At 36.2% G+C, this 22,840-nt stretch overlaps 1 protein-coding gene across 3 annotated transcripts; it reads right to left on the bottom strand.

The window, feature by feature from the left end:
• Nucleotides 1-7,951: 7,951 nt before the first annotated feature.
• LOC123253565 (DDB1- and CUL4-associated factor 15-like) lies at nucleotides 7,952-9,958 on the bottom strand. 3 transcript variants are annotated; one of them, XM_044682738.1, is made up of 3 exons: nucleotides 8,876-9,958; nucleotides 8,240-8,683; nucleotides 7,952-8,140 (listed from the first exon to the last, which is right to left on the bottom strand). In XM_044682738.1, exons 1-3 carry the CDS (start codon nucleotides 9,956-9,958, stop codon nucleotides 7,952-7,954), a joined length of 1,716 nt encoding a protein of 571 aa, XP_044538673.1. The 3 variants fall into 3 exon arrangements, with proteins under 3 accessions (XP_044538673.1, XP_044538674.1, XP_044538672.1); XM_044682739.1 differs by having other exon boundaries at nucleotides 7,952-8,683; nucleotides 8,876-9,262; nucleotides 9,593-9,958; XM_044682737.1 differs by having other exon boundaries at nucleotides 7,952-8,683.
• Nucleotides 9,959-22,840: the final 12,882 nt, after the last annotated feature.

Genomic DNA, 22,840 nt, shown 5'->3' with positions numbered 1-22,840 from the left:
AATTAATAAAATTGAAAGTAAAAGAACTATTGGAATTAATAAATTAGACTAAAAGCCGGTAGTACTTTGAAAAAACAAATAAAATAGATAAAGAACTGGCTAATCTAATAAAGAAAAGGAAAGAAGAAAACCAAATTAACAGTATCAAAAATGAAAAGAGAGACCTCACCTCTAATGGAGAGGAAATTAAGGCAATCATTAAAAACTATTTTGCCCAATTATATGACAGTAAATATAGCAATCTAGGTGATATGGATGAATATTTACAAAAATATAAATTGCCTATATTAACAACACAAGAAACAGAATACTTAAATAATGCCATATCAGAAAAAGAAATTGAACAAGCCATCAAAGAACTCCCTAAAAAAAAAACGCCAGGGCCAGATGGATTCACAATTGAAATCTAACAAACATTTAAAGAATAACTAATCCCAATACTACACAAACTATTTGAGAAAATAAATAATGAAGGAGTTCTACCAAATTCCTTTTATGACACAAATATGGTACTGATTCCAAAGCAAGGCAGGTCAAAAACAGAGAAAGAAAACTACAGATCAATCTCCTTAATGAACATAGATGCAAAAATATTAAATAGAATGCTAGCAAAAAGACTCCAGCAAGTGATCACAAGGGTTATTCATTATAATCAGGTGGGATTTATACAAGGAATGCAAGGATGGTTCAATATTAGGAAAACAATCCACACAAAAATAATCAAGCAAACCAACAAAAACTACATGATAATATCAATAGATGCAGAAAAAAACCTTCTACAAAATATAACACCCATTCCAACTGAAAACAAAAGAAAGTATAGGGATAGAAGGACCTTTCATCAACAGTATATAATTAAAACCATCAGCAAGAATCATCTGAAATAGAGATAAATTAGAAGCCTTCCCAAAATCAGGAGTGAAACAAGGATGCCCACTGTCACCTCTATAATTTAACATTGTACTGGAAACACTAGTAGTAGCAATTAGAGAAGAAAAAAGAAATTGAAGGTATTAAAACAGGCAATGAAGAGTCCAAACCATCACTCTCTGCAGCTGAAATGATGGTCTACTTAAAAAATCCTAGAGAATCAACTAAAAAGCTAGTGGAAATAATCAACAACTTTAGCAAAGTTGTAGGATACAAAATAAAGGCACACGAATTATCAGCATTTCTATATATTTCCAATACATCGCAGCAGGAAGAGGTAGAAAGAGAAATTCCATTCAGAATCACACTAGACACTATAAAATACTTAGGAATCTATCTGCCAAGACAAACACAGGAATTATACGAACACAACTATGAAGCCCTTTCCACATAGTTAAAACTAGATCTAAACAATTGGAAAAACATTGATTGCTCATGGTTAGGACAAGCTAAGATAATAAAAATGACCATTCTACCCAAATTAATTTACTTATTTAGTGCCATACCCATCAAACTACCAAAAACTTTTTTACTGAATTAGAAAAAAAATAACAAAGTTCATTTGGAAGAAGAAAAGATCAAAAATATCAAGGGAAATAATGAAAAAAATATGAAGGAAGGTGGCCTAGCAGTACCAGATCTTAAATTGTACTATAAAGCAGTAGTCATCAAAACAATATGGTACTGACTAAGAGACAAAAGGGAGCATCAGTGAAATAGATTTGGGGTAAGCAACCTCAGCGAGATAGTCTATGATAAACCAAAAGATCTTGACTTGTGGGACAAAATCCCACTATCTGACAAAAACTGCTGGGAAAATTGGAAAACAATATGGGAGAGATTGGGCCTGGACCAAAATCTCACACTCTATACCATGATAAACTCAGAATGGGTGAATGACTTGAATATAAAGAAGGAAACTATAAGTAAATTAGGTGAGTAAAGAATAATATAATTGTCAGATCTATGGGAAAGGAAAGATTTTAAAACCAAGCAAGAGTTAGAAAAAAAATCACAAAATGTAAAATAAATAATTTTGACTACATTAAACTAAAAAGGTATTGTACAGACAAAAGTAATGCTATCAAAATTAGAAGGAAAGCAACAAATTGGAAAAAAATTTATAATAAAAAACTCTGACAAAAGTCTAATTACTCAAATATATAAGGAGCTAAATCAATTGTACAAAAAACTCAAGCCATCCCCCAATCGATAAATGGGCAAGGGACATGAATAGGTAATTTTCAGATAAAGAAATCAAAACTATCAATAAGCATATGAGAAAATGTTCTAAATCTCTAATAATTAGAGAAATGAAAGCAACTCTGAGGTATCATCTCACACCTAGCAGATTGGATAAAATGACAACAGGGGAGAATAATGAATGTTGGAGGGGATATGGCAAAATTGGGACATTAATGCATTGCTGGTGGAGTTGTGAATTAACCCAACCATTCTGGATGGCAATTGGGAACTACGCTCAAAGGACTTTAAAAGACTATCTGCTTTTTGATCCAGCCATAGCACTGCTTGGTTTATACCCCAAAGAGATAATAAAGAAAAAGACATGTACAAAAATATTTATAGTCGTGCTCTTTGGGGTGGCAAAAAAGTGGGAAATGAGAGAATGCCCTTCGATTGGGGAATGGCTGAAGAAATTGTGGTATCTATTGGTGATGGAATACTATTGTGCTGAAAGGTATAAAGAACCGGAGGAATTCTATGTGAACTGGAAAGACCTCCAGGAATGGATGCAGAGTGAAAGGAGCAGATCCAGGAGAACATTGTACACAGAGACTGATACATTGTGGTACAATAGAACATAAAGGACTTCTCTACTAGGAGCAATGCAAGGATCCAGAGCAAGGCTGAGGGACTTGTGAGAAAGAAAACTAGCCACATTTAGAGGAAGAACTGTGGGAGAAGAAATACAGAAGAAAAACAACTGCTTGAACACATGGGCTGATGGGGATGTTATTGGGGATGTAGACACTAAATGATAACTCTAGTTCAACTATCAATAATATGAAATTAGGTCTTGATTAATGATAAACATAAAACCCAGTGGAATTGCACATCAGCTAAGTGGGGTTAAAGGGGATTGGGGGAGAGGGAAAGAACCTGAAATATGTAACTATGGGAAAATATTCAAAATAAATCTTCAAAAAAAACTTCAAAAAAAATAAAAGAAAATAGAAAAAAGAAAACAATAGAAAATATAGGGATAGAAGGGCCTTTCCTAAAAATAATCAACAGTATATAATTAAAACCATCAGCAAGAATCATCTGCAATGGAGATAAATTAGAAGCCTCCCCAATAAGATCATGAGTGAAACAAGGATGCCCATTATTCACCTCTATTATTTAACATGGTACTAGAAACACTAGCAGTAGCAATTAGAGAAGAAAAAGAAATTGAAGGTATTAAAATAAGCAACGAGGAGACTAAGCTATCACTCTTTGCAGATGATATGATGGACTACTTAAAGAATCCTAGAGAATCAACTAAAAGCTAGTGGAAATAATCAACAACTTTAATAAAGTTGCAGGATAAAAAATAAACCTACATAAATCATCAGAATTTCTATATATTTCCAACACATCCCAGTAGCAAGAGTTAGAAAGAGAACTTCCATTTAAAATCACCCTAGACAATATAAAATACTTAGGAATCTATCTGTGAAGACAAACACAGGAATTATATGAACACAACTACAAAACACCCTCCAAACAATTAAAACTAGATCTAAACAATTATAAAAAACATTAATTGCTCATGGGTAGGATGAGCTAACATAATAAAAATGACTATCCTATCCAAAATAATTTACTTATTCAGTGTCCTACCTATCAAGCTGCCAAGAAATTTCTTTACTAAATTAGAAAAAAAGGAAAAGTGAAATAGGTCCAGCTCCAATGGAAAGTGATAATTTTGTTTATTGCTTATTTTACAATGTATGCTAGCAAAATTTTATATAATTAATGTTGGACTTCAAAGAGGATGGGGGACAAGTATTCAGGGTTTTATCAATGATTTGGATGGAAGAATAAAAATCATTTTTATCAAATGTGAAAAATGCCACAAGGCTAGGAGGGAGCGAGAAGAAAGTAAATCATAGGCAGTTGAGATCTAAACAGATCATAATAGTGTACTAGTCTGAATCTAATAAGACAAAAGGGATTAGAGATGAACATACTAATGTTCCCTTGTGTTAAAAAATTAAGCATCAATTAAAGATGAAAGTGGTATGCTTACAAGTAGGTCTGAAAAAGATGTGGGAGTTTTAGTGGATTACAAGATCAATATTATTCAGCAGTGGGATGTGGCAGCCAAAATGGCTAATCAAATTTGGCTGTATTATTATTAAAGTCAACATCCAGGAACAAGGAAGTGATGACTGTAATCTACTCTGCCCAAATAAGGCTATCCCAAAAACTTGGATTCAGCTCTGCATTCTTTAACTCATAAAGGAGTTAAAAGTAGCTGAAGAGTCTCTAGAATAGAGTGATGAAGGGACTGGGAACCATGTTATATGATGAGAATTTTATGTGACTAAGGATATTTAATCTGAAGAAGAGTCTCAGAATGGTCCATGATAGTTGTCTTAAATTACTTAAAAGACTGTTATGTGGAAGATGTGTTAGATTTGTTATTTTTGGCCCCAGGAGGCAAAACCAGAAACAACAGATCAAAGCTACAAAGAGGAGAATTAATCTCAGATATATGAAAATATTTTTACCTTTTAAATTGTCATAGACCAGTAGAGGCTGTGATCACAAGTGATTTTTCCTTCTTGCTGGAGGTCTTCAAGCAGACGCTAAGTGACTGCCTGTCCAGCACACCACACTGTGGATTCTTTTGGGGATGATATTTTGACTTCCATCTCCAGTGATACATTCCTGTTTTTTCTGTGGAACATCCAATTTCGTTTCTCAGTGTTGAGTAACATCCCAGTATTTTGGCCTTCATATTTAAATGCAAGACCCATCTATTTAATCAAGACTTCCTTGATTAATTTGTTCACATCATCTAGTTAGGTCATTGGAATGCAAGTTGAGCACTTACCTTTATATCGTGGGATCTGATTAAATCTTGTTTTGTGATATGTGCATACAAATATCCTTCATAATTTTGTTCTCATTTTATGAACATTTTCCACTTCTGTTTTGAACAAAGTTGAAAGTTATCATAAATTTTCCACTGAATCTCATTTGTAAACCCTGGGATTAGCAGCTGAACTAGTGTATCTCAGATACCTCAGGGAAATTCAGCTTCAGAACTAGTCCAAATCCAGGAAAGACTTTCACCATGTGTCACAACTGAATATGTAGGCCTTGAAAATAGAGCTAGATATTTTGCTAAGTAATCCTTTAAATTTAATATTGTGAAGCAAAATCTCTAACTCCTCTCCTCTCAAAAATACATCAACTTCTCCACCAATCTCCTTTCCACTACTCTCTGATAATTGAGTGGCTTTTCTCAATCCCAAGGCTAATCTCTCAGTACACCTACTCTCATCTACTTCTACATCTATGCCCTCAAACTCTCTCACAAGAAGTCTTCAATCTTCCCCTATCCACTAGTTTTCCCCTACCAACTTCAAACATGCCAAAGTCTCTTTTATCTTTAAAATTATTCATTAGCCCATATTGTTTTCAGAAGTTACTATCCTACAGCTTGCCTCTCATTCTCAAACTAAGAGAAAAAGTGAATCTACATTCATTTCCTAACCTTCTACATCTCTCATTTACTTCTTAATCCTTTGCAATTGGGCTTCTGAACTTGTCATTAAACTGTGTGTACTTCTCTCCAAAATTGCTAGTGATTTAATTGCCAAATCTCAAGGGTTTTTCATAGATCTTATCTTTTTTGACTAATCTGTTGCATTTTATACTATTGCATTTATCCTCTCCACTCTGGATTTTCATGAGACTTTTCTTCTGATTCTCCTCCAAACTCCTCGTTCTCCTTTTCTGGTTCATTGTACATATCCAGTCTCCTAATTTTAAGTATAACTTGAGATGATATCCTAAGTCCTCTTCATTTTATACACTATCTTGTTGACCTTATCAGATTGCATGGGTTTAATTACTCCATGTAGATGACTAGTAGAGCTCTATATCCAGTTTCAGTCCTTCTCTTGAGTATTAGTCCTGTATCATCAAGTGCCTATTGGATATTTAATAGAAGTGATTTTCCTCAAACACAGATCTAACTATATCACTCCTCTAATTAATCAACAATAGTGGCTCCCTGTTGCCACTAGGATAAAATATAAACTTCTTTCCTTGGTATTTAAAGCACTTTACAGTTTGGCCTCAACCTGTCTTTGTGACCTCAATATGCAATCCAGCCAAATAGGATTTCTATCTGTACCTTATACATGAAACTCCATCTCCCTCTTCTGTGTCATTGGTCTGTGCATCTCTAATGCCTAGAATATACTCTTACCTCTGCCTCAGAGAATAATTACCTTCAAGACACAATTCAAACACCACATTCAATTATTTCCAATCCTCTAATTTATTTTTGCTTAAGTATATGTGTATCATTGAAGTATATCATATGAGTATATCATTGTAGCCAATCTGACAGGTGTTAGTTATTATCCCAGAATTGTTTTCACTTGTATTTCTCTAATTAGTAATGATTTAGAGCATTTTTCATATACTTCTTTTTGGCTTGGATTTCTTTATCCAAAAATGGTCTGTTCATATCTTTTTCCTATTTATTTAACAATTGGGGGGATGGCTCTTATTCTTATAGATTTGAAAATTTTCTCTGTATAGATAGGGACCTCTTTCCAAGAAATTATCTATAAATTTCCCCCCAATTTTCTGTTTTCATTCCAATCTTGGCTACATTCATTTTATTTGTATAGAAACTTTTTCATTCAATATAATCAAAATTATTTTTTACACCTCACAATGCTTTCCATCACAGTTACTCAGAACTTCCTCTCCTGATCAGTAGTATGTTCTTTGTTCTAATTTGCTCACATCTCCTTTTATGTCTAGGTCATATATCCATTTTGATGTTGTTTTAATGAATGGTATGATATTGGTCTTTGCTATACCACTTTTTGATTATCTCAACAATTTTTACCAAATAAAAATCCCCAAATTCCAAAAACCTGGTTCCATACTTTTTTTCAAAAACAAGATTACTACATTGTTTTATTACTGTTTGTTGTATAACTGTCCTGGATTTTTTTTATTTTTTCATTTTTTTAAGAAGTTAAAACATTTACTACATGAATGGGGGGAAAGCACTAGATGGGTGGGGGCCAGTTAATACAAATTAGTCAAGGAATTGGCATCCAAGAAAACTTTTAGAACATACATGAAACCAAAGGCCCAAGCTTGAATGCGAGGTGGAGATGCTGAATCTCTTGAAGCTTCTCTTGGTTCTTTTCCCTGTGCCCAGGGATGACAAGACACCCTTTGGGAATAAACTCAGCAGCCTAGGTAACACTGGCCACTTAATTCCCCTGCCCCTACTTAAAGAGGTATAAATAAAAGGGATCTGAGTTTCAGTGAATCTAATCTGGGAGGCCTTATGTCTCCTCAACTTACTCTAACTTCCAAAGAAGCAAAAGGAAGGCCTTCCAGAGCCAAGTCTTCCCTCCCCTTCCCCCCAGCTCCCAAACTAACATTAGGGGAAAGAATGAAAGAAACAAAAATCCCCTAAAGTACAATATGAAAATATATATTGCATGAAAACACTGGTAAAACCTATATCAAACTATTTACTGCTTCCATGAAGGTAGAGTAAGGGAAGAAGAGAGAAAAATACGAATCATAAAATTTTAGAAAAAAACTGTCAAATAATTTTACAGGTAACAAAAATAAAAATTTAAATAAATGAATAAATATTTAAATAAATCTATACATACATACATACATACATACATACACGTATATTTTTAAGTCCTCAAGTAATAACAAAATCCAACTCGAAAAGAAGAGGCAATATTGTGATCAGAGTCCAGAGCAGTGGATACCATTGCCCCCAAGCTCATCACAGAACAATCCATGTGTACCTTTCTTTGTCAGCCAGGGCTTTCACAGTACCACCTTTGAGCTGCGCCTCATTGGTTATCCTGTTAACATAATGCTTATCATTCTCAGGCACAAGCCACTTCATCATCAAATCTGCACAGTTCTTGCGATAGGAGCTCCAGATGCTGCTAGTGGTCTGCCCTTGAACCTCAGTGAGATCATCCACACTAACTGTAACAAAGATGCTTGTATTCAGGTCCCAGCACACTTTCAAGCTGGTATGATAGGGCTTTGGTCGGTGCTGGACCTCCCCGCTGGGGAGAGGGAAGGCCAGGAGCAGCAGGCCAATGTTGATGAGGACCTTGTTGGTTTCAGGACAGACCTGCAAAATGACAATGTCATAGTCACTGAATGAGTCGAACTGTTGGCTCCAACTGGCATCGTTTCGGATAACTTCATTAATGACATACTCAAAGTCCAATATGAGCTGCTCCACTGTGAGGTACTGGCCTTGGCAAACTGGCGGGTCTCTCATAGGACGCAGATTCCTCCCCTGGAGATCAGTCACCACAAAGGGAAGGGAGATCTTGTCATCTTCCACCTCATCCTCTGGTTCAGCCCAGTTCCCAGGTTCCAGCACATAATGGAGTTTAGTGTAGTTGATAAAATCTGGCTCCACTACTGGGGGCACCGTTTCAATAGGACTGTCCTGGAATTCTGATTCCTCATCCAGGGGTGGGGCCTCAGAGGCCTGGCTACCAGGGCTGTCAGAAGCCTCCAGGTAGAGAGGTGATTGCACCTCCAGGAAAGAGGGCTGTTGCACCTCGAGGCAGGGCGTCTGTTGAACCTCCAGGAAGGAGGGCTGTTGCACCTCCATGCAGGGGGGCTTTTGCACCTCCAGGCAGGGAGGAGGATGCACCTTCAAGGAAGGGAGCTGTTGCACCTCCAGGCAGGGAGGCTTTTGCACCTCCAGGTAGGGAGGAGGTTGCAATTCCAAGCAGGGGGGCTGTTGTGCCTCCTCCACAATGCCACCCTCTTCTTCCTTGGCCCCCCAGGAAATAGCCTCAAATTCCTCAGCTTTGGCTACAGCTGCTGAAGGCACTCGAAGGCTAAGGGAGCTGGCCCCCGAGCGAGATTCTCTGGACAACAGGGAATCCCCTAGACTCAAGGACCCAGAACAGTCAGGTGGGGGCGGAGTTTGGGTGGTTCCATCATAAAGGAGTTGGTGGAAACTGTCATCACCTGCTGAACAGACAGTGAATGCACATGCCACCAGGGAATAACTGGTGTTGAGCAATGCCACCTGGTCCTTTTTGAGCTGGAAAGCTGGCTGGAAAGTGGGGAAGGGGTAAACCACCTGGTACTTGGTGTGCAGCATGAACCCGTGTTTCAGGCAGTGAACACTCGGGTCCCCAAAGTGGGCAAGCCTGGCGTCTTGGCAGCTAAGGCAGCGGTCGCCGGGGGGCGTGGCCACAATGCTAACATAAATGTCCCGCTGGTTTTCTTCATTAGTTGTCATCATGTTCAAAAGGAGCCCGCTGGTTGATTGGGTATTAGAGCCAAAGATTATGATTTTGTTAGAGTCACTGGGCCACTCACACACAGTTAGATACAAGTCACTATAAATCTCTTCTTCTTGGAAGAGCCTTACCTGCCTCACCAGCTTAAGCTTGCTGTGGATGTTGAATTCCCACCAATACAGGTGATAGATGTAGAAGAAGTCATCATCGCCACTGCTATTAGTATACGAAAAGACATAACGGCCACATTTGGAAAAGCCCAGAAAGATGTGGCCGGCGCTGAGGTAATCCTCATCCACTATGCTCCTCAACGACACGCACACACGAGGTGGGAGTTTGCGGAAAAGTCGGGAAGAAAGCTGCCCAGAAACGCGGGCATGATCAAGCTGCTTTATAATATGGCCCCGCCTCTGCGTTCTGGCCGGGTTACCACCCTGGCCACCACCGCCCCCTCCGCTACTGCCTCCCGCCTGGCTCTTGCGACCGGTCTTCGAACTAGGCGCCATTATCACCTCCTCCCTCCACTTCCGGAGTGGCTCCCAGCTTGTCCCACCCCCTCTGCCGCTTCATTGGTCCTATCAGAAGGACACGCATGCGCTACAAACCCAGTTATTATTTTGCAAGCAAGGAGAGAAAAAAAGAGCAAAAAGAAAACTTTAAATAGCAAAAAAAAACACAAAAAATCGCTTTTTACAGATGATATGATGTGGTATTTGGAAAATCCCTAGAGATTAGAGAGTAGAGATTTGCATTAGAGATCCAAAAGTTAGTTGAGACTATCAATAATTTTAGCAAAGCAGCAGGATATGAAATAAGCCCACATGAATCATCACCATTTGTATATATTACTAACAAAGTCCTTGGAGAACAGATAGAAAGTTGCCCCATTACAGAGCACCAGGTCAAATCCTGCCTCAGACACCTCCTAGCTGTGTGATCCTGGAGAAATCACTGAACCCCTATTGCCTAGCCTTTACTGCTTTTCTGCCCTGGATAGGGATTCTAAGACAGAAGGTCAGGGTTAAAAACAATTTTTTTTTTCAAACTAGCATCCAACCAGAGTACATATGCGCACACACACTCACATACACACAAAAAGCTACTTCATTTAAAATGGCCACAGACAGAATAAAATGCCTTAGGAGTATACCTGCCAGAACACATTCATAAAAATAAAACACTCTTTAAACAAATAAAATCAGGTTTCGATAACTGGAGAAATAAATATTATTCATGGGTAGGCAGAGCCAATATAATTAAAAGGACAATCCTACCTAATCTATTTATTCAATGCCATCTCAATTAAATTACCAAAAAGTTATTTTATTTAGCTAGAAAACATGGAAACAAAATTGATGTGGAAGGGAAAAAATATCAAGAATATCAAGTGAATTAACAGAAACAAAATGTAAAGGGAGGACGTCTACCTGTACCAGATTTTAAACTGTATTATAAGGCATTGATTGTCCAAACTATTTGGTACCAGCTAAGAAACAGAAAGGCAGATCATTGGAACAGAACAGACATACCATTATTGTAATGAATCAAAGGTTTGGCTTTCTTTTATTGGTCTTTTAATTAATATTAGTATAAAAAGCGAGGATAATGTTCTTTTGGCTCTTCTTATTCTTTGTATATCAGTTTATACAAATCTTCCCTTGGATCTCTGAATTTCACATGTCCATAATTTCTTTATTATATAAGAACATTCTATTGTACTTATGTGGACAACAAGATGGCACAGGAGATAGAGCTTGGGTCTGGAGTCAGGAAGACCTGAGTTCAAATATAGTCTCAGACACTAGCAGTGTGACACTAGACAATTAATTTAACCCTGTTTGCCTCAGATTTATCATCTGCAAAATGATTTGGAGAAGGAAGCAGCAAGAAAACCACAAATGGAGTCACAAAGAATCAGAAATGACTGAATAGCAACACCACTTTAAGAGTAATAATTGTTAATGTTTATGTAACACTTTTAAGTTTGATAAACATTTTAGAAGTCTTCTTTCATTTGTTCCTCACAACAATCCTGAGTTTGGTGCTATCATTAACCCCATTTTATACATGAGGAAACTATATGAGGATATGACTGAAGATGAATTCATCAACAAAAATATTTACTTATGTAGTGATCACATTATTTTCAGATAATCCCCTTAATTTTCCTGAGTGTCAAAAAAAAAGCACTCAAAATGACTGAATTGACTATCAGTCTTTTTTTTTTAAACCCTTGTACTTTGGTGTATTGTCTCATAGGTGGAAGATTGGTAAGGGTGGGCAATGGGGGTCAAGTCACAGCTGGGAAGTGGCTGAGGCCGGGTTTGAACCTAGGACCTCCTGTCTCTAGGCCTGACTCTCACTCCACTGAGCTACCCAGCTGCCCCCGACTATCAGTCTTTTTTACCTAGTTCCCAGAAACTAAAGGACTCATTTTCAAAGTAGACAATTTAATTTGAAGAACCAGAGACCCACTCCAAGCCACCCTGGCCTATGGATTCCAAGCCTTTCCCAACCTTTTGTTAACTCAAGCACAATCTGGCTTTTAACTTCACTCTGTTTTATTTTTTTTTTAATTTTTTTAGTATTTGACTTTCCCAATTCCACGTAATAATCATTTTCAAAATACATTTCCTGAAATGTATCCAAATTATCACTCACCTCCTTTCCCTCCAGAGATGGTAAGTAATTTAATCAGGGTATATATGTATTATTATGTATAACATAATTCTATGTAGGTCATTGCCATAAGATAATACTCATATAAAACCAAACCTCCAAAATGAAAGCACATCAGTATTTTTTTCTTTTCTAAACCCTTGCCTTCTGTCTTAGAATCAATACAGTGTACTGATTCTAAGGCAGAAGAGCACTAAGGTCTAGGCAATGGGGGTTAAGTGATTTACCCAAGGACACATGGCTAGGAAGTGTCTGAGGCCAGGTTCAAACCTAGGACTTCCCATCTCTAGGCCTGGCTCTCAATCCACTGAGACAATTACCTGCCACTCAACACACCACCCCACATCAGTAATTTTTTTTTCTTTTTTAAGTTTATTTATTTATTTATTTTGGAATATTTTTCCATGTATAGAGGGATCATGTTCTTTCTCTTCCCTCCTCCCACCTCCCTCCTGCAGCCAATGCACAATTCCACAGGGTTTTACATGTGTCATTGATCAAGAACTATTTCCAAGTTATTAGTATTTGCACTAGGGTGATCATTTAGAGTCTACATCCCCAATCATATCCCAATGGACCCATGTGATCAAGCATTTGTTTTTCTTCTGTGTTTCTACTCCCACAGTTCTTTCTCTGGATGTGGATAGGGTGCTTTCTCCTAAGTCCCTCAGAGTTGTCCTGGATCATTGCATTGCTGCTAGTAGAGAAGTCCATTACATTTGGTTTTTACTGCAGTGTATCTGTCTCTGTGTATAATGTTCGCCTGCTCCTGCTCCTTTCACTCTGCATCAATTCCGGGAGGTGGTTATAGTTCACATGGAATTCCTCCAGTTCATTATTTCTTTTAGTACAATAGTATTCCATCACCAACAGATACCACGATTTGTTCACCCATTCCAAAAAATTGAAGGGCATCCCCCTATCCCCCCATCCCCCATTTTTCAATTTTTTGCCACCACGAAGAGCACAACTATAAATATTTTTGTACAAGTCTTTTTCCTTATGATCTCTTTAGGGTATAAACTCGGCCCTTTGGTCATAGTTCCAAATTACCTTCCAGAATGGTTGGATCAATTCACAACTCCACCAGCAGTGCATTAATGTCCCAATTTTGCTACATCCCCTCCAACATTTTTTACTTTCCTTTGCTGTCATATTAGCCAATCTGCTAGATGTGAGGTGGTACCTCAGAGTTGAGTCTCTGATTATAAGAGATTTAGAAGATTTTTTTATGTGCTTATTGATAGTTTTGATTTCTTTATCTGAATATTGCCTATTCATGTCCCTTGCCTATCTATCAGTTGGGGAATGGCTTGATTTTTTGTACAATTGATTTAGCTCCTTATAAATTTGAGTAATTAGACCTTTGTCAGAGGTTTTTCTTATGAAGATTTTTTTCCCAATTTGTTGTTTCCCTTCTAATTTTGGTTGCATTGGTTTTGTTTGTATAAAACCTTTTTAATTTAAAATAATCAAAATTATTTATTTTACATTTTGTAATATTCTCTATCACTTGCTTGGTCTTAAAATCTTTCCTTTCCCATAGATCTGACAGGTATACTATTCTATGTTCACCTAATTTACTTATAGTTTCCTATTTTATATTCAAGTCTTTCACCCATTCTGAATTTATCTTGGTGCAGGGTATGAGATGATGATCTAAACCCAATCTCTCCCATACTGTTTTCCAGTTTCCCAGCAGTTTTTGTCAAATATTTAATTCTTGTCTGAAAAGCTGGGGTCTTTTTATTGAACACTACCTTGCTGAGGTCATTTATCCCAAGTCTATTCCACCGACGCTCTCTTCTATGTCTTAGCCAGTACCATATTGTTTTTTTAATTAATTTTTTTATTTAGAATATTTTCTCATGGTTACATAATTCATGTTCTTTCCCTCACTCCCAAAGCCACTCCCTCCCCGTAGCTGATGCACAGTTGCACTGGTTTTTACATGTATCATTGATCAAGACCTATTTCCATATTGTTGATAGTTGCACTAGGGTGATTGTTTAGTATCTACATCCCCAATAATATCTCCATCAACCCATGTGTTCAAGCAGTTGTTTTTCTTCTGTATTTCTACTCCCACATTTCTTCCTCCAAATGTGGATAGTTTTCTTTCCCATAGGTCCCTCAGAACTGTTCTGGATCATAGCATTGCTGCTAGTAGAGAAGACCATTATGAATGATTGTACCATAGTATATCACTATCTGTATACAATATTCTTCTGGCTCTGCTCCTTTCACTCTGCATTAATTCCTGGAGGTAATCCCACTTCACATGAAATTCTTCCAGTTTATTATTCCTTTAAGCATAGTAGTATTCCATCACCAGTATATACCACAATTTGTTCGGCCATTCCCCAAATGAAAGGAATCCTCTCGTTTTCCAGTTTTTTTTTTGCCACCACAAAGAGCGTGGTTATAAATATTTTTGTACAAGTCTTTTCCCCTATGATTTCTTTGGGGTACAAACCCAGCAGTGGTATGGCTGTATGAAAGGGCAGGGAGTCTTTTAGCACTCTTTGGGCATAGTTCCAAGTTGCCATCCAGAATGGTTGGATCAGTTCACAGCTCCACCAGCAATGCATTAAGGTCCCAATTTTGTCACATCCCCTCCAACATTCATTACTCTCACCTGCTATCATTTTAGCCAAACTGCTAGATGTGAGGTGGTACCTCAGAGTTGTTTTGATTTGCATTTCTCTAATTATTAGAGATTTAGTATACTTTCTCATGAGCTTATTGATAGTTTTGATTTCTTTATCTGAAAATTGCCTATTCATGTCCCTTGCTGATTTATTGATTGGGGAATGGCTTGATTTTTTATACGATTGATTTAGCTCCTTGTATATTTGAGTAATTAGACCTCTGTCAGAGTTTTTGGTTATAAATATTTATTCCCAGTTTGTTGTTTACCTTCTAATTTTGGTTGCATTGTTTTTGTTTGTACAAAAAGTTTTAAATTTAATATAATCAAAATCATTCATTTCACATTTTGTACTTTTACTTCTTGTAATTTTCTCTAACTCTTGCTTACTTTTGAAATCTTTCCTTCCCCATAGATATGACAATTATACTATTCTGTGTTTACCTAATTTACTTATAGTTTCCTTCTTTATATTCAAGTCATTCACCCATTCTGAATTTATCTTGGTGTAGGGTGTGAGATGTTGATCTAAACCTAATTTCTCTAATATTGTTTTCCAATTTTCCCAGCAGTTTTTGTACAAAAGTGGATTTTTGTGCCAAAAGTTGGGCTCTTTGGGTTTACCATAGACTGTCTTGCTGATGTCACTTACCCCAAATTTATTCCACTGATCCACCCTTCTGTCTCTTAGCCAGTACCATATTGTTTTGATGACCACTGCTTTATAGTACAGCTTGATATCTGGTACTGCTAGGCCACCTTACTTCACATTTTTTTCATTATTTCCCTTGATATTCTTGATCGTTTGTTCTTCCCAATGAATTTTGTTATAGTTTTTCCTAATTTAGTAAAAAAAAAAGTTTCTTGGTAGTTTTATAGGTATGGCACTAAATAAGTAGATTAATTTGGGTAGGATGGACATTTTTATTATGTTAGCTCATCCTACCCATGAGCAATTAATGTTTTTCCAATTGTTTAGATCTAGCTTTAATTGTGTGGAAAGTGTTTTGTAGTTGTGTTTGTGTAATTCCTGTGTTTGTCTTGACAGATAGATTACTAATTATTTTATATTGTCTAGGGCAGTGATGGGAAAACTTTTTAAAGAGGGGGCCAAAGGAAAGGAAATGCTCATCTGTCAGTCTGTTTCTAAGGCAACTCTTTCGCAGTTTCATTGTATTGTATCCTACTCATTGTATTCGTTAGATTACCTATAGAACATTTCAGTGGGCCTCATCTGTCCCACAGGCTGTAGTTTTCCCATCACTGGTCTAGGGTGATTTTAAATTGAACTTCTCTTTCTCTAACTCTTGTTGCTGAGATGTGTTGGAAACGTATAGAAATACTGATGATTTATGTGGGGTTTTTGTATCCTGCGTATGATGTCAAGATTTCTATTTATTTCCAGGTGTTCAGGTAGGCCTATGATTCTCAAATTGTCTCTCCTGGACCTGTTTTCCAAGCCTGTCATCTTCTCAATGTGATATTTCTCATGTTTCCTTCTAATTTGTCACTCTTTTACCTTTCCTTTTTTAATTTTCGCTGTCTTGTGTGATCATTAGCTGCTACTTTCCCAATTCTAGATTTTAAAGACTGGTTTTCAGCTATGATCTTTTGATTTCCCTTTTTTGTTTGGTCTATGCTGCTTTTCATGGCTCCCAGCAGGTCATTTCTGGTCTTCAGTTTGCTTAACATTTCATTTGATTTCTGAGTTTCTTTTTCCAAATGGGAGATTCTGTCTTTTAAACTGTTACTTTCTTTTTGAACTATTTCCCGCTTTTCTTACCAGGTTTCTTCTTTCTCACTTGACCCATCATCTCAAATTTAGCTCCCCAAGAGCTTGTCACCAATTTTCAGTTTTTTGAAAGGTTTGGATGTGTTTGCTTTTTTTTTGTCCTCTGCTGTCTCCTCTATAGTCTGGGGTTTTTCTCCATAAAAATTATCGAGGGTCAAGGTTCTTCTCCTGTTTTTTTTTTTTTTTTTGGTAGTTGCAAATTGAAATTCCTGGGTGTTGGTGGAAATTTCTGTGCTAGTTCTTCCTTCCCGTCCCAGTCAGAAGTCTGAGTGAGGAGGGCAGGCTCTCTGTGTATTGAGCTACAGAGAGATTTTTGCCTGAAACTAATTTTCAGTCTCTGCCGCGTCTGCTGTGTGCAGCCCCTCTCTGCCTTATATCTGTGCCCAATCTCTGTGTTCCTCAGCCTCCTGAGGTCCCAGGTCTTGTTGCTCTCTGGGGTAAGTATTTGGTGTCCTCAGCCAGCCCCCCATGAACATAGTGATTGCCCTGTGCTCGTTTTGACTCTGCAAACTCTGTATCTGGCATGGTAGGTGGAGTGGGGGAGGAGTAATCAGCTCATGCTTTGATAGGAGTAATTTTATCTTTTTATAGCGTGAAAACACCCGAACCCTGCCTACCTTCACAGCTATGCCCTATGGATGAGCCCCTTCACTCATCTGATTTTGGTTTTTGTCCTTTTGAAGTGCTTTATATTGGTAAGTAGTGATGAGAGGAAATCCCTTTTGTCTACTCTGTGGCCATTTTAGCCCAGAAGTCTCCTCACTCCATTTCTAAAAGACTATTAAGCACTCTTTTTCTTTAGTTCAGGGGAAATCCCAGTGCTGCAGTTCTTTGTGACTCCCCCAGATGATAATCCCAAGGTTATGGTGCAATGTGTTTTTCTTGAGTATAATCTCCTTGCCTGGATTAAAGACCCGCTATTATAACTGCTTTGGTAGTTCTGTATTTTTTCAGGTTGACAATATGTACATATGACGTAACTACTACAAAATTGTAACTCTTAAAGAAATAAAAATTTCCCTTTCATCTTTCTATCCCTAATTCCTAATATAATATTTTGTACCCATTGGATTGTGAGTTCCTTGTGGTCTTTCCCTCCCCCCCTCCCCAAGTGCTAAATATAGTGTCTAATACATGGTAGTAACTTAATGTTTATTGACTAATAAATGTTTAAGTTCAGATTTTTATTCATACCACTTTATATCCAAATCTAACTAACTGTATTTATTATTCAACCCACATCTCTCCATCTTGTCCACAAGAATCTGTCAAAAAATAAATAAATGAAATGTTTTTAGTCTGGCATGGATGACCTGTACTTGATGAAGCCATGCTAATTTTTGGTGATTACCACTTCCTTTTCTAAATGGCTGCAAACCATCCTTTTAATAAGCAGTTGCTCAATTTTGCTAGAAATCAAAACCAAGCTCACAGGCTTATTTGAAGCCTCTCCCTTCTTTCTATCTGTGAAAATAAGCATGGCTATAAAAGTCTAGGTAGCTAGAAAACTTCTATTAGAGCTTCTTATTTCTGTACAAATCTTATATTTTCCCTGCACTTTATTTTTTCTAACAATAGTTATGAGTGGTATGGCATAAAATTACTCAGTAACTCTTCTTTAGGCTACATGGTCACCGAATGGTTCTAGGTAGAATTTTATATCCCAAAAATAAAATTTAAGGTGAATGATCCTTGAATCCCAAAGCATTATTTGTTCACTAATATGAGTGGGCATGCAACAGTAGCTAAAATGACAGGCAGCTCTAGCTTGGAAAAGACCTTTTCAAAATAACAGAATAATATAGCAAATATATGGCTAAATTAAAGTTCCAGGTTTAGGTGTTTTTTTATGAAATTAGTTTTTACAAAAGATGATCATTTCTTCATGTAGCTTAAACTGGGCTCCCAATAGAGATAATGAACAAAATGATATTTTTTTCTAAAGAACTTGAGTACAACAAAAGAATCATAAATTACAATTTTAGTTAAAAATCAAATTCTTTCCCAATGTAATAGATGCCCAAAAGAGTTTTCAATGTAACTTTTATAGAAAGGCCCATGCCATGAAAAATGGCACACTCAACTCATAATGCTTGTTCAAGGTTTAACAAGAAAAAGATGAAATAGTTCTTAGACTAGTAAGGAACTTATACCTTTTTTTCAAAAGTCTTATCCATTCTAGAGTAAGATAAACTTGATTAAGGATGCAGATGATGTCTGTATACTATTAAATCTTTAGCTAAGTATAGTTAAATGTCATTTTGGGTGAATATATTGGGGAAATTAATGCCATCTCATACTGAAGAAAAATAAAGACATTTCAAAGTAATCAAGTCAACTCATAATCATATAAAGAAAGGCTGCAATATCTTTCACTGTAATGAAAGACATTATTCCAATGAGGAATATGTGTCTATTAAAAACAGTGGAGTGAGATCTAATTTATTATATCCCCAATTTAGTGGGGAGAATGATCTAAAAAAGAATCACTATAGAAGTGATGTTAAAATGTCTGTGAGGCTTCAGAAAGTGTCCAATAAGTCTTCTGAAATTTTGCTGTTTACTCATTGTCAGTCAAATAGACTGCATTCATCAGTGTCATAGAACAAAAGAGGGAACACTCAAAAGATACTAAAGGAACCCAAAGAATGTCCATACATAAAAGATTTTCCAGCATCTTCGGATATGAAGGAATCTTAGAAGTCATCTAGTACATCTTTTCCTTGATACACAAATCAAAGGGGATATTTCTAAAGTACTCAGCATGAGACCTGGCACATAAAAAAGGCTATGTCATTATTATATATTATATTATTATGTATGCTATTAATATAATGCTAGCTATTATTATTAATATTTTATAGTTTTGTTAATAATAATGCCATTATTATTTACAGCAGTAACAATAGTAATAATAAATTCCCCTATAATATCTTCCACAAAGTAAAAATTAGCTTCTGCTTGAACATCTCCATTGATGGGGAACTTATCAACTTATAAGGAAACTTATTCAATTTTGGGACAGTTCTGACTATAAGAAAATTCCTCTTTATACTTTATCTTGGCATTCTTTATATGTTATTCACATTGTTCTGGTGTAATAGCTGTTTGATGAACTCCCACATGCATAGCGAGGGTCTAAACTAGAGATGTCAAATTCTGCAAAACTTTGAAGTGCAGTCTGAATCAGATAGAAATGAAACTGGGAAGTGTTTAAAAATAAATTAAAATCCATAGAAAGAAAATATTAATGTTACTTTGTGGTTTTCTACATCAATCAGTGACCAGCAGAAATCCATCTCTCTCTTACATTTGACAACACTTATCTAAAGTACAGAGATCACAACAATAATTGACAGACCCAACCAGTTATATGGGATTATGTTGAGGGTCATGGAAGGTAGAGGGGAGTATGTTAGACCCTTGCTAAGCATCTAGGAGTCTGTCAAATTGTTGATATCCTAAAATTTATTATAAGAAGGGTAAATGTTTATATTCCATCCTGGGTTTCTTCTTGTTCTTATCCATCCTGGATAATGGCACTGATTCTAAGGATTTAATTTGCCATGCCATTTGGGGCTCATTACATCACTTCTTCAGGCCTCAGTTTTCTCATCTATAAAATGAGACTTTGGAATACTTCAGTGGCACTCAAAATGTTGCAATAGTGGAGCTTATTACTTTAAGCAAACATTTGGAAGAACCCTTTAAGGAAAGTATTTTATATTATGTTGGTGGTTGTTTTTTTAAGGGATACCTGACATTGTCAATGGCAGAGTCAAGATCTCCAAAGTTCTGGACAGACCAGAGCATTAGGCTAAATTAAATAAGATGATTTTTTCATAGGGATAAATGCTGTTTTCCACTTAGATTAAAAACTAGGATGTGATATAAATAAAGGCCACAAGTACAACACAGAGTAGGGATGGTTAGGCAGAAGAGGAGAAAAGACTCTTGGCATTATAGTAGTACAAGCTCAATAGTCTGATATTGCAGTCAAAACAGCTAATGCAATTGTAGGCTTCATTAAAAGGACTATCATTAGGGAAGAGAAGAAGATAGCTTCACCATTGTCTGTCTTAGACAGACAAAATATAGGATCATAGATTTAGAGATGAAATAGACCTTAGAGAATATGTGATCTAACCTTCTTAATTTAGAGATGAGGAAACAGAGGCTCAAAGAAATTAAATTACTTGCCCAAAGCCATATATGTAAAGTGGCAGCTCTTTTATTGATCCACACTGTGATCTCCATTTGAAATAAAATTCACTTTGGGGTACCATATTTCAGAAGGAGGCTGATGAGCTGGAATGTGTCCAGTGTGCAGCATTAAGGATGGTTAGGGAACTAAAAGCAAAGGCTTTTGTAGATAGGTTGAAGAACCTGGCTCTGTCTAATCTAGAGACGAGGTTTATGGGTGAAATGAAGAGATGCTTTCAAGAATTTGAAGGAGCAGAAATAAGTGCAATAGTTGACCACATAAGTTAGACCTAGGAACAATGAATGGAGTATATAGAGACACCGATTTAGGCAAAGTAGAATGAAAATCTCTTAACTGTCTAAAAGTGTAATAGACTGCTCCAGGAAATAATGAGTTATCTCTTGAGGGGAAGAGTTCATATCTGGTAGGGATGTTGTTGATGGAATTTCATATTCATTATGAGCTTGATTAGATGGCTTCAGAGGTCTCTTTGAATTCTAAGATTCCAAAATTCTATTATTTTGAGATTATTACCATTATTAGTACCATAGAATGTAAGATATAAGAGTAAGTTTTCTTACTTTCTAAAAAAGGACATATTATAGAATACATCATCTGTCTCTCTTCCAAACCTTCCTTGAACTCATTCAGTATAAAATGAAAGTGGGCTCTTTTAGAATTATGATTGTTTTCCTTTTTAATAATTTCTGTTCCATGTGGGAGAGAAGGACGAGAATGCAGAGTTAGATGTGCCAGTTTGCCAGTTAAGTTAAAAGAAATCAATCCTGTTTCCTCTGGAGTCCCCTATGTGGAGAGACTAAGAAGCCAAAAGGAAGGATCTCTACAAGCATCTTTTACTTCTCTTTCTAGAATTCTTACCCAATTCTCTTAGAGGAACTGTTTGTAGTTTTATTATACTATTTTATGAACTAAAAATTGAGACAAATAATCTAGCAAATGATGTTTCTTATTTATGAAGGTGTATGATATTTGAAATCATGACTTCCATCTTCTTGCCAGTGGGCTATCCATTTTTTGAGTGGGGTTAGAACACATAATAACTAACAACTAATTTCCATTCTCTTTTCATAAATGTTTCATATCTCTAGGGTTAAAATTATAGCTTATATTATCAACCTTTAGAAGTCATTTTGATAGGTACATATGTTCATAATGGGCTAAGCATTTTCTCAACATTTCCTGTGCTTGTTAGTCCCCAGTAAATTTCTATTTCCAGACCAAAATTCTATTTCATTAGTAGAGAATTAATAAGAATTTATTAAATAGCTATTTGGTATGTGCAAACATTATGCTGGATGTTGAAGATATAATAGACAAATGAGATGGGCCCTGCTCTCAAGGGGTTGACATTTTACTAGGAATATACATATTCAAGCATGAAATCTATAATACAAAGTAACATTTGACTTGAATCTTAAAATGTGCTAAGAATTTCAAGTTTAAACAAGGAAATAGTATTATACTGAAAAAGGATACAGAAAATAAACCAATATCAGTAATAAATTTGTATGTTCCAAATATCTTAGCATCTAAACTCATAATGTAAACACTACTTGAGTTTCAAAAAAGGTAATAGCAATAGTCAACTTTAATATTCTATTAGTTTTGAAAACATCTAACAGAAAGATAAACAGAAGTGAAAATATGGAACTGAACAAATATCTAGAGAAAGTAGAGTTAAATGATTCATAGTATCTTTTAAACAGGACAGCAAAAGAAATTGCATACTTTTCTACACCACATGGAACTTTTATAAAAATTGACCAAGTCAATAAAAATTGACTAAGGCCGAGGGATATTATAAACAAATATAAAAAAGCAGAAATAGTTACTATATCCTTTACAGACCTCAATGCAATAAAATGGAAATTGGTTCAAAGGCCACAAACAAAATATACAGACCCAAATAAAAACTTAAAAATGAAAATTTAATGACGAGTGGATCAAAGAACAAATAAAAGAAACATTAACTATGTAAAATAAAATGATAATAATGAAATGCCAATAAGACTTCTGATGTAGCTAAAACAGTTCTTTGGGTG

This window comes from Gracilinanus agilis, chromosome X (assembly GCF_016433145.1).
Source record: "Gracilinanus agilis isolate LMUSP501 chromosome X, AgileGrace, whole genome shotgun sequence".
NCBI classification, from domain to species: domain Eukaryota; kingdom Metazoa; phylum Chordata; class Mammalia; order Didelphimorphia; family Didelphidae; genus Gracilinanus; species Gracilinanus agilis.
The sequence above is the reverse complement of the archived record's forward strand: the minus strand, read 5'-3'. Positions and strand labels throughout refer to the sequence as shown.